Here is a 12,287-nt window from a genome sequence, read left to right on the forward strand (position 1 = left end):
TTCTGGTACTGGGAAAGATCCTTCTCCATCCCAAATAGGATATCATCCTCTTTGGGTCTTTTGATCTCCAGCTTATCCTCTATCTGCCCTGCAGTATACCCACCTGCCCTGCCTTCTTTCCTGTACCCCTCACCTCCACCCCAATGGGCTCTCCACTGCTCACTGTCTAGGAGGGATTTGACGGCTGGAGTTTGGGATCCAGAAGGAACTGATGGAGGTGGCAGCTCAGACATAGTTGGCAGTGCCCTGGTGAGCGCTGATCCTCTGCATGTGGCAGGAATGGCAGAGCAGATGTCCATCCAGGGGGAAGCAGCAGCAGCCCTCCTCATCACTCAGCTGCATTCGACAATCCTGTGGAACAAGGGCATAGATCACATCTAGTACAGGGCCACCCAGAGTATTCAGGGCCATCTGACTATAGCTTCCAACCTCTCATTCCCCATTGATTGGGTTTGCAGGGGCTTCCCCAAAGACATAACTTCAGTCAATGCTCCAGCCAGACACCAGGTGTCGCTGCTGCAATAGAAATGCTGGGATAGGCTCTCTCCTTGGATCTGGAGTCCCCATTGCCCCAGAAGGGAGAAAAACAAGGAAGAAGCTGAGCAGTCAGGGCCTGAAGAGTGGTATCGATGAGCTCCCCTGGCTTCCTGGCTTTCAAGCATCATATAGGAGAAAGAACACCACATTGTGAGTCAGAAGACCTGAGCTCACATCCAAGCTCTGCCACTAACTGGCTATTGTGACCTTGGAGAAACGCACTTTACCTGTTTTCAAGGCTCAGTTTCCTCACCTGTAAATGTGGACTAAGTAATTATACTTATCTTACCTATCTCATAGGTTTGTTGTGAGGGAACTATTTCTAGGCTTACAAAGTACCATGTAAATGTGAGCAGTTATTATTATCTCCCCCATAAGCCCAAGTTCACTCTAGAGATTTTAACACCAAGTAATCTTGCCTCTTCCCCAGCCCCACACTCACCTCACAGTGATAGCACTCAAAATGGTAATCTCGATCCATGGATATCACCCTCACAATCTCCTCACAGCCCTGAAACAAAAGGCAAAAACTCCCAACTACAAGGGCAGGAATGAGGATGCTGGATCTCACCCACAAATGTACACCTCACCCAGACTATGAGGATATAAATACCCCCTGCCCCCACTGCCATTTTGAGGTGAAACATACCTTTTGGTGGCTACTGCAAACCCTCCTCCTCCTCTCCCACAGCTAAATTCCAGCTGGCACATTGCTGTGACCCTACTTCAGTTTGTTGCTATATGTGGCACCATGAGACTGTCCTTCTAGAAGCTAAAGGGCTCCTCTCAGACAGTTCTGCCTTGCACATCAGTGGATAGGAGGGAGCAGGGGAAAGGTAAGGATGAAGCGGGTTGGGCTTGATCAAACACGGTGGCCTTACCCTGAAGGGGAGGGACAGGAAATAACCCCTGCCCAGGAACAGTAAGAGCTGATGGGCTCTGGTTTCTCTATGAGCTCTCTTGCTTATGACCTCAGTTGCTTCTCTGGCACATTCCATCTAAGAGTAAGTTCAAGGATGCTCTCCTACCAGCCCTCTTCCTGAATCTACTTAAATGCAGTCAGATCAAGGGTTCTGTGACATATTTATTCCCTAATAAGATAAGGGAAAAAGGGCTAGTTTATATTGAGGTTCAGAGAATCATATGTCGAGGGTTCGGGGTGCTGGGATCTTACAATAGTGACACACGGGTCCTGCCCAAATGAATTTGACCTAACCCTTCTTTCAGCCAAAGACAAGGTTTATTAAAGATCCACCATATTGGCCAGACTCTTAAGAAATCTGAACATTTGTAAGCTATTGACTAGATTTTAAGAATCTGAGCACCTTAATGGAGGCCAGATGGACTTCACATACAGAAAGACTGTAGGAGCGATCTAGGAATGGCCAAGCAGTTTGGGGTGACTGGAGAAGGGGTCTAAAGAGGACCTTGATGGGAGTGACTGTGAGGTACAGAATGGGGTCTAAATAGGATCAAGGGTGGAAAGTAACAGGGGGCCCTCTGGAGGTAACAGACAGTGGAGGGCTGGGCTAAGCTAAGGGTAACAGAGAGTTGGGAAATTGGGTATAGGGGATAATGAAAGGCCAGTTTATAGGATTATAGCCTCAGGAGAACACTAGAGACTTCCTTGACCAAGTGAGAGAGTTCAAGGAGAATACAAGGAGGGGTTTTCTAGGGCCTGCAGACAAATGTGACACAAATTCTTATTGGGGTAAGGGGCAAAGGTTTTGGCTTGGACCTGTACCCCATCATTCCCCCTTCAAACAAATGGGACCCAAATTCTTTTGGGGTATGAGGCAAAGGTCTCAGTGTGAGGGCCGTACCACTCATTTGAAACAAAGTTTCAAGGAAGGAAAACATTTATAGGTGAGTCTTTTGTGCTTTTTAATGTGAAATGCAGAGCCACCCAGGAATTGGCCTGAAATATTTCTGATTCAACCATGAGTGCTTGCAGAAGGTGTTTGTGGGAGTGGGGAGAGGTGACGAAAGGAGATAGCCTAAGCAGCAGGTCTTTCTTAAACACTGGCATCAGCTCTATCTATTTGCTCCACATAAACCCAGATATACTGACCTCTGATGGGAGAATGGGCTGGCCACAAGCAGCACATTTTGGGGCATAATTTCTGGAACAGAGAAGGCAGAGGCAAGTTCAAATTGGGAACGTATCTCGGGCCTCAGAGAACCAGTATTACCTCAGGCCCCAGTTCTGTCTCCCCCAACCTCCCAGGTAGAACTTACTTGTGGTAGTCGGTGACACAGTATACCTGGTTGGAAAAGTCCACAGTGAAAGGTACGCCATCCAAACACTTGTTGCAGACAATGCAGCGGAAGCACCCCGGGTGATAAGACTTCCCCATTGCCTGCAGGATCTGACTCAGTTGTGGGAGGAGGGGAAAGGAGTATGATTAGTGTGGATGTGAGCCCAAATTTTTGTACCATTCTACCCTTCCAGGTACCAACTTATATCAGGCTGCAGCCTTATAACCCCCAACCCAGCCTTCTCATTCTGCCTTTCTTTTTGTTCCAATAAGCATTTGTTAAGGGTCAGCACAATCTTGGGGACACACACACACACACACACACACACACACACACACACACACACACAGAGTAAAGCACAGTGGAGGATCCAAGAGAAGAATCATAGAATATTAAGCCTGGATGGGACCCTTATAAACTACTAGATTCAATATCTTCATTTTACAGATGAAGAAACTAAGGCTTAGAAAGATTCATTCAGTGACTTGTCCAAGGTCCCAGAAGTCTACTGATTCTCATCCTAGTGAGCTTTTCACTATACTGAAAGCAAAGAAATGGTTCTTAAACTTCTCCCTTGAAAAGATAACTTTGTGTTACCTGTATTTTTGTCTTATACCTCTACAAGATTTGTAATATTAAGGAACAGGGAAAGGATAAGGAACCTTCCACAGGCACCCAGCACAGCATTTTTGCACATGGTAGGTGCTTTATAAAAGTTTGCCAAACGAATGACCTCAAAGAACTTATAATGAAAGTTTTCATATATACATGAAACCCTACAGAACATTAGGAAATCAAATATACATGATTATGTGGCAAAGACTCCAAAGCCACAGGAGTTAGGGAAGAAAAAGATCAGTGTGAGTAGGGGTTAGAGAAGGCTTCATGGAGAAAGGGTCGTGATCTACACCTGGAAAGATGGCGCTGGACAGAAGGGCTAGGGAAGATATTGCAGATGGAAAAAAAATAGGACCAGCAAAGATGAACGTAGCGTACATGCGGAGTACTAGAAGACAAACCGAATGTGACAGACCAGGAGTGCATGTTGAAGAACAGGAGGAAGATAAGATTAGACAGGTAAAGTCAGGTCACATCACGGAGGATTTTTGAGTGCCATGCAAGAGGAAGCTATGATAGGCTTTGGAGTGAAATAGGAATTATAGCTTTTAGAGCCACAAAGGCCTTTAGAGACCATCTAGTCCAACCCCTTCATTTCATAGACAAGGAAACAGGGATAAGTGGCTGGCCCCCTGGTCACACTGTCAGAGCCAGGATTTGAACCTAGGGCCTTTGATCCCCAATCTAGCATTCTTTCCATTATACCACACTGAATTACAGGAAGGTTTAGACCATCTGCCCCAACCCTTTCCAAGTCATCCCTGACTCTTCAGTCTCCATTGCCCTTGATTATCTTGCCCCCTCCTAAAACACCCCACTAGTAACAGCAATCCAGTTGAATTTTCCTTACCTTCTCCAAGATCAAGTGACCACAGACACAACATTTTTCTGCTGCTTCCTGGAACCCTGAAAACTAGAAGGGTGGAAGGTAGAGAAAAGGCTGTCATCAAACTGAAAGTGATGTGACCACAAGGTGAAAGGGACTTAATGAAGGGGACCCCTTACATGGGGAAAGAGGAAGCGATGCCAGTGGGGGCCAATCCTAGGCACAATGAACAAAAAAATCAGTCCTGACTCACCAAGTAATCCTCCTCACAGTAGACAGAACCATTGACACTGTAGAAGGCTTTGCATCGAAGTGTCCTCCCTGGAACCCAATGAGAAGAGAAGTAAGGGGGATTGAGAATCTATTACACAATCCCAACTTCCTTCAGGATCCACGAAGCATCTAAGACTACCTCTTCAGGATAGAAGTTCCTCCCAGAAAACAGATTATACCTTTCAGTCTTTTACTCCCTCCAACACAGCCCATACTCCATATATTTCATGATCTAGTTTCAAGTCACCTTGCTAGACTCAAGCTAAGCCACCCTACCCAACACCTAAAGCAATGTTATTATCCCTTCCCCTTCCATGAAATCCCACTCTGCCCTCACTCCACCTGTCCTCACCTATGACCTCTAAAGGTAGCCAAATGGCACAACTAAATACAGCAAAGGGCCTAGAATCAGAAAGGCCTGAGTTCAAATCCAGCCTCAGACACTCACTAGCTGTGTGACCCTTAGCAAATCACTTAACCTATCTACTTCAGTGTCCTCACTGTAAAATGGGGATGATCATAGTACCTACCTTCCAGGGTTGTGAGGATCAAGTAAGATAATGTTTATAAAGTGCTTAGCATAGTATCCGGCACATAGCAGGGGTATAAAAAACGTTTGTTCCCTCCCTTGGTCAAATACCAAACAACCGTTTCTGAAATTTCTCCCAACCCTCATCTCAGGAAAGAGAGATTTCATCACCATCACCATCATCATCATCATCATCATCACCATCTACTTCTAAAAATTCCTAATGCACATTACTCCATGTTGGGAGCTGTGTAAAAAAGAACAACAGAGTTCTCATCTTCTGTTTCTGTGAATAGCTTGGTCCTGTGCCCTTCCCCTCAGCTAACTCCCTCTTGGGGCTGAACTCTGTTGGAGGATCATGGGATACTGGGACCAGGACAAAATGCTTTGGCGGCAAAGCAGGCTGTGCTTCCTGATATCCTGGGCTATGCCCTTCGATCTCAGCAACCCCAAAGATCAGGGACAGCCCCAGGATGCACTCCGAATACTCTAAAGATTTCTTTCAGCTCCATCAGTGTCCCACAAGCTAGTGCAAAGAGTCTCACAGATCTTGGGGGTGGGGAATGGGGGACAGAGGGCTAGGGCAATTGATGGACCTCAAAGCAAGAACGGGAATATTTCCCACCTTTGCTGTCTTCCCATTAGAGCTTCCATGCATAGCTCTGTTTGGGCAGTTGTAAAAATGGATCTGAAAACTAAGGAGAAAAACAGAAAGGGGGGTGGGGTTTGGAGGCAAGAGTACAAGCTGAAAGTAAGAAACAGTCAGAAAAAGACAACAACTGAGAGTCAAATGGGGGAGGGAAGGGAAAGGAAGAAAGAGAAAAAAAGAGGGAGTCAGATCATCAGACAGACAGAGATAGGAGATTAAAGGTTTAGCAAAGGAATCAGAACAGGAGACCAGCAGTGGAGGGGATGGTGAGGGAGGGACAGGGGGAGTCAGGGCCGACAGGGAGCCCCTGCACAGCCTCCTGAGCTAACAGTGGGCATTCCTGTAGCGTGATGTCATCAGCTTGGCATGGCCCAGTGGCCTGCACTCCAGAGAGGTGGCTGAACTCTGACCAGCCAAGAGAAAACCCCTCTCCCAGCTCCCCCACAGCTCCCCATTCCCTAGGCCCACCCCCCCCTCCCCTTCCACATTCCTGTCTTTCACTGTCGCCCCAGGCAACTTGGCTGCCCAAGACTAAACCCCACCAAGCACAGGGCTGCAGGCCCGGACCCAAAGCTCAGAGCCCAGAGTCCAGAGCCTAGGCTATGCAGGCAGGGAACACAACAGAGAAAGACGGAGGGAAGAAAAAAAAAGAAGACAGACATGAGAAAGGAGGGAAAAGAAAAAAAGGATGGCCGACTGAAGGAGAGGGGGGAACAGATCAGTAGAGAAAGCAAGGGAAGGAGGGGCAGACTACCTGATGCAGTGAGAGAAGACAGAAAAAGAGAGGGAAATAAAGACACACGGGCAGAGAAGGAAGGAAATAGGAAAGAACTAGGTACCAGATACTCGGTAGATGCCCAAAAGCTTTCCACTGAGAAATTTAATGATCAAGAGCTCTCATGTTGCTCCAATCCTTGTCCTGACCCAGATGTTGCCATTCCTTCTCTCTGAGACCTTTATACCTGCCCCATCCATTCTTGTTTAGAGGAGGGCTTCACTCACCACAAGAGCAGCAGACAAAGCACTGGGTGTGGTACAGACTGTCCAGGGCCTGGCAGGCATTGCTTTGCCCATAGATGCCCTTGTTACACTTTATACATGTGCCTGTGAGAAGGGAAAAGAGAAGAGGTCACCACACCAGTACCCTTCCTCCTCTGACCCTCAAATAACATACCCTTCTCCCCTTTTCTCTACCCTGTTGGGCACAGGAAAGAGACTTGAGAAAACAGGGTAGAAAATGGTTTTTACAGGCTCTTCCTTCTTAGCAAAGAGGGCAGAAGGTCCTGGATATGCTGAGAGAAAGCAGAGCCAGCAGTCCTAGGACTGTTCACTCATTAAATATATCATTTGAGTTTTGACATGCCCAACCCTGGCTAAGCTTCATAAGAAGAGACAGAGGAATCTTCAAGAAGGTTATACAGTCTACTTGTGAAGAAAAGACCAATATGTAAAACAATCCCAAACAATATAACAATACATACTGTATATTATCAAGTCCTAAACTGTAGGGCATACACAAGATGAAGAATTCCTAGAAGAATTCAGAAGGGATAGAGCAGAAGTAATCTGAGAAGGCTTCAGTGAGGATTTGGGTGCATGAGCTGTCTCCCAATAGTTTATCTGAACCTCAGTTTCCTTATTTGAAAAATAACAAAATTGGAATCAGTCATGTCTAAGGTCCTTTCCTGGTCTAATACTCTATGATTCTTAAGGATGAGTAGAATTTTTTTTGAATAGGGAGGAGGGCAGCAAGGCATGAAGACAGGAAGAAGCATGGTGGGTAGTGAGGTGGACAGTGAGACAAGTCTGTGTGGCATGGAGAGTTCAAATGGAGATTAGGGAGTAATAAAAAATATGATTGGATAGGCAGGATGGGGCTAAGTTTACAGAGACCTCCTTGCCCTTTCCATTTTCTTTTTCCCTTTTTTTCTTTTTCTTTTTTGGTGAAAGAAGGGGGCTGAGTGGCTGCAACTCTCCCAGGCATGGGGGAATCTTACTCTAGCTATTTCTCACCCATGTCCCCATCTCCATGCCAAGCCTGTGTAAAGCGTGAGGCCCCCAGGTTCAGAGCCAGCCCCAAGAAGAGATCAGATCTGAATGGGAGCTGGGCCTGCCCCTCCCCCTGTGGTGTGGCGTGCTCCTGCCCAAGCACAGCCCTGCGACCTGCAAGTTGAGGCCCATCCCAGCTCGAGCCCAGGGGCTTGGGAGCCTCGTGCTGCAGCTGCAGCATCTGATGGGCCTGGACCTGTTTTGCCTCCACCCTACAGCAGCTGGGCAAGGATACAGCTAGGGAAAAATGGGCCAGGACTAGCTAGCAGGGAGAGGGGGGCACTTACATTGGGGTGATCATACAAGGTATATGGGGAGATAGGGGGAAAGATTATTAGGGGATCTGCAGTGGGGAAAGTAGATCTAGTGCCCAGGGTAGAGAGGTATGAGCCTCAGCCTCAGGGCTCTGAATACAGCCTCCCTGGCAGGAAAGATCCATACCAGGAGAGCCATGCCTCAAGGGGCCATGTGTCAGAGCCACCTCACCAGGAAGCCTAGGAAATTATGGGAAAACAGGGAGTGCACTCACCTCTCCTTCTTTACGGCATCACACCCGTAACCCACCACTACACACACCCCAGTCCTTTCTGACTGATCACATCCTTTCTGGATTCCTCCATAATTTTCTAGGTATTAAAGGTTTAAAGGAAGAGGCTGCTTCAACCTAACATCCACCTTCCTTGGGCCCCAAAAGCAATGTTCCAAGAGGCCCTGCCAGGTGATTCCTGCCTGCCTGTTTTATCTGCTCTCTTTGCACCAAAAAGATCAGGAATCAGATCCTCTGCTTTCCTCTCTCAGCCTCTGGCTTGGAGTGGGGGCTGGGGATGAATGCTATAATGCCCTCCAAGCCAGCCTTGGCTTCCTTATCCCTGGAACCCTTCTCCTGATTACCTCTTCCCCTCCACCCTGTAGAACCCTCATAGTTCTAATTGGGGGGGGAGAAGAGGGGGCTTTGGATCAATGACAATAGAGGCAGGTGAGAAAGAGAAAAAGACTGCATTCACAGGACCAAGAATAAAACCTTTAACTAGAAAAACTGCTAGGGGACAAACCACCCAGTAGATAAGAATGCAGGCAAATCATATGCAAATTCAAGGATTCAACATCTGAATGTGATCTCTTTGCCTGGGTCTCACAAGTCTAGGCATTTGATTGCATGGTCTAACATTTTCTTATTACTTACTTGCATCCACAATGCAAGTATTTTTCTTAGCAGTGGATAAGCTTCTTGAAGTCAGGTTCCACACTACTGAGGTCCCCCTCAGCTAGGCAAAAAATAGTCTTCAATCAATACGTATTTGCCAGATCAAACTGAAGAGGGAAAATCTTGGAGACTAACGGAGTCCCCTATGCCCTTAGAAAATCTAGTGGCTCAGTCCTAGGGATGGGAGTGGGAAGGCTGTAGGGGGATAGTCGAGGCCTTCTAGCCTTTGGGTCCAACCGCAAATATTGACCCGTAGCCAGGGTCACTGCCAAGCTGCTTGTTGCTAGCAGTCACTCCAGGTCACTACCTCAATGACGATAGTGTAAATTACTTCGGCATCAGTCTCTGTGGTTCTCTGCTCCTGCCCTGACCTTTGGAAGGTGGGGACAGATTGAGGGAGGGGGGAGTGTATATGAAGTTGGCACTGCCAGGTCTACTTACTAGTAAATGCTTGAAGTCTGCAAGCAGTCTAGGCGGGGTGGGGCAGGCACCTGGGTCCCCGTTCCCGCCCCAAGGCACTCCCTCCAGCTTCACTGGCTTCATTTCCCCGACGGGCCGCAAGGCGTGTGCGGAGGAAGGCACCCCCCTCCCAATCCGCCCCGCCTTGCGGGCACCTGGAGCGGGCCGGGCAGGAGCCAGCACGCAGCCAGCCCTCCCCACCCCCCACCACCCCTGCATTCCCCGCATTCCTGCGGGCGGAGACAGGGGATGGGGTGGGGGCAAGGCGGGCAGGCGCCTGCTCGGGCACCGCCGGGAAAAGGGGAACCAGGCTGGGGGGTGCTCTGTCTATCCCACTCCTGCCCTGTTCCCCTGAAGCACCTCCAGCGGCCGAAAAAAATCAGAACTGTGACCGCTTGGGGGGGGGTGTGAAGAGGGACCCACTGGATGACTTGGAGACCTGAAGATGTAAAGAATTGGATATTCTGGTCCATCAGAAACTGGACTAAGTGGGTAGAGGCCTCTGGTATCCACTGCCTGTCTCTTCAACTTAAATGCGTGGAGAGCCTGCCACACTGCAGGGTGCTGGCCCTAGGGTACCTTATCCCTCCAGCCCCAGTCCACCCTTCCGCCCTCACTCACCGAAGTAGTCCTCCTTAGACTCAAGTTCCCGGGCCCGACCCCGGCCTGCCTCTAGTGGGAAGGGGCCAGGCTGTTCTTCAGTCCCGGAGGATTCTGTACCGGGGGGTTCCCCGTGGGCGCCTGGTTCCCGCCCTCCGGTTCCCACAGCTAGCCGCAGCAATGCTGCCAGCTCCTCTGGGTAGCGGACGCCTGCCGCGCAGTCCCCGTAGCCGGTCACAGAATGTCGTCCAGGCTGCGCCCCTCTCCTCTCTAAGGGCCCAGTCGCTCCCATCCCAGCCCCGGCCAGGGCTCCGGGACTGCCCAAGGCCGGTGGGTACGAGTGACGGCTCTCTTGAAAGCCGAAACCCGTGGGCCGGTGGGAGCAAAGACGGTCTAGGGCAGCATGGAGGTCGGGGTAGGCGGAGGGGACACCTCCCGGAGGAAAGCCTGTAGGAGCCCCAGAGAATGGAGGGCCAAAGGGGCATGGCCCAGTGGGTAGGGGGCTACCGTGGCGTTGGTCGTAGCCCATGCTGATGCCACTGGTTCTGTTGCTGCAGGGCCGGCTGCCACCAGCTCCGCAGCTCCCCGCCCCGTCCAAGAGCAGACTGCCCCGAGGGCTAGACGGCTTGCTGGCATCGCTTGCGGAGCTGCTGGCGAAGCTAGAACGGGGGCTTAAGGCGGGGGCCAAAGTCTCCAGACGCAAATCGGGGAGCAGCGATTGGGGTAGAGGCAAGGCCCGGGGCTGGGGCGCCCCGCCGGGGAAAGTAACTTCGTAGCGCGGCGCCTCAAAAGAGTAGCGTCGGATTCGCTCAGCCTCCAGGGGGCCCTGCTCGCGGGCTGCTTCCAGTGGTTCATCCTCAGATTCTCCAAGAGTTCCCCGGGTCCCAGGCTTCCTGGGGCCCCCGGACCCGTTCAATCTCCCCTTTCCAGGAGCAGGGGTCACATCAGACCCAGACCGGCTCGATTCCCCCTTTCTGCGGCCAAATTTGGCGCTGCCGGAGTCGGAGAGCTTCAGCTTTTCCAGCAGGCGGCTGGCTTTCTCTCCCAGTCGCTCCATACCCTCGGGTCGGGGCCTCGAGCCCCCTCCCTGCCCTGGCCCCCGGCTGTTTTCGGGCTGCTCCCCCTCTCCCTGGCCGAAGGAATCTAGACCCCTGGGGAGCACTGGACGGGCACGGGGGCTCAGCTGGCGGCCCGGGTACCCGGCGCCCAGGAACCCACAGCATCCCCTAGGGAGAAGGGTACGGCTCCCCCACCCATCAGGGAGTATACGGGGATGGGGGGACCTAAGGCTGCAGCTGTTCTATCCACCAGTCTATCTGTTCATCAGTCTGAGGGCTGGCCCTGCCTCCCCTAGCTCCTGGATCCCTTTGGCCCCCGCCCCCCTAGCTACCCCCCCTTAGCTTCCACACTTAAGCACCCGACTCGAACTTCTCTCCTAAACTTTTGTCTGCCCAGCCGGACCTACTTTCATGGAAGGGCGGAGCGCGGTGTGCCCGTAGGAAGGGAAAGAGGTGGGGGTATCAGCGCAGGAATCTTTAATTCACCCTTTCTGAGGGAGGGAGACTGGGGTTAACTCTCTTTTCTGGATATAGTACAGTTTTTGATAGTGGAGACAGGAGAGCAGAGGACAATTAATGAGTCGTTATTGCACCTCCTTAGACGCAGTCGAGGAAAGAGTGTAGGGGCCAATGGGAGGACTCTTTGTCTGCAGTTGGAATGTGCGGAGGGGCACGGTGGAATCCAAGGATAAGGAGTGAAAGCGACTAGAGAGAGGCACGTCCTGCGCAAACATGGTCACTTTGTTCCCAGCGTGGAGAAGGAGACAGATGGGAAAAACAGAGAGAACTGAACAGCTTGAGACAGAAATAGAGTGAAAAGAGGAAAGTAGAAACAGAAGAGCTCTCAGACATACAAGCCACAAGCAAGATGGACATGTGAAAGAAGGAAATGGGAGTGTGCTCTAGAGGAAGAAAAAGGCCAGGTGAGGCAGAGCTAGACACACAGAAACGAGAATGGAGATCAATGTAAGCACAGAAAGAATGAGGTAGTGTGGAAGGAGAGCTGACTCAGGAGTTAGGGAACTTGGGTTCGAATTTTGGCTCTGCCACATACTACCTGTGTGTCATTGAGCAAAGCACTTAACCTCCCTCTTGGCCGATTTCTTCATCTGTAAAATGATGGGGCTGGACTAGATCATGTGGAAGGTGTTTCCTTTCAGTTCTAAATCTATGATCCTATGATGACAAGGAAAGAGAGGGAAGGGAAAGGAAACTTTGACCTACAG

General features: G+C 50.3%; 1 protein-coding gene across 1 annotated transcript; it reads right to left on the minus strand.

Annotated features, from left to right (window-relative positions):
• Positions 1-6: 6 nt before the first annotated feature.
• Positions 7-11,409, minus strand: AJUBA (ajuba LIM protein). Its single transcript, XM_027842937.1, has 8 exons — positions 10,025-11,409; positions 6,694-6,795; positions 4,494-4,561; positions 4,265-4,327; positions 2,776-2,906; positions 2,609-2,660; positions 980-1,048; positions 7-351 (listed from the first exon to the last, which is right to left on the minus strand). The coding sequence occupies exons 1-8, from the start codon at positions 11,058-11,060 to the stop codon at positions 226-228; spliced, it is 1,647 nt and encodes a 548-aa protein (XP_027698738.1). The 5' UTR covers positions 11,061-11,409; the 3' UTR covers positions 7-225.
• Positions 11,410-12,287: the final 878 nt, after the last annotated feature.

The sequence above is a fragment of the Vombatus ursinus genome, unplaced genomic scaffold (genome assembly GCF_900497805.2).
Source record: "Vombatus ursinus unplaced genomic scaffold, bare-nosed wombat genome assembly UNPS02014894.1, whole genome shotgun sequence".
NCBI lineage: Eukaryota > Metazoa > Chordata > Mammalia > Diprotodontia > Vombatidae > Vombatus > Vombatus ursinus.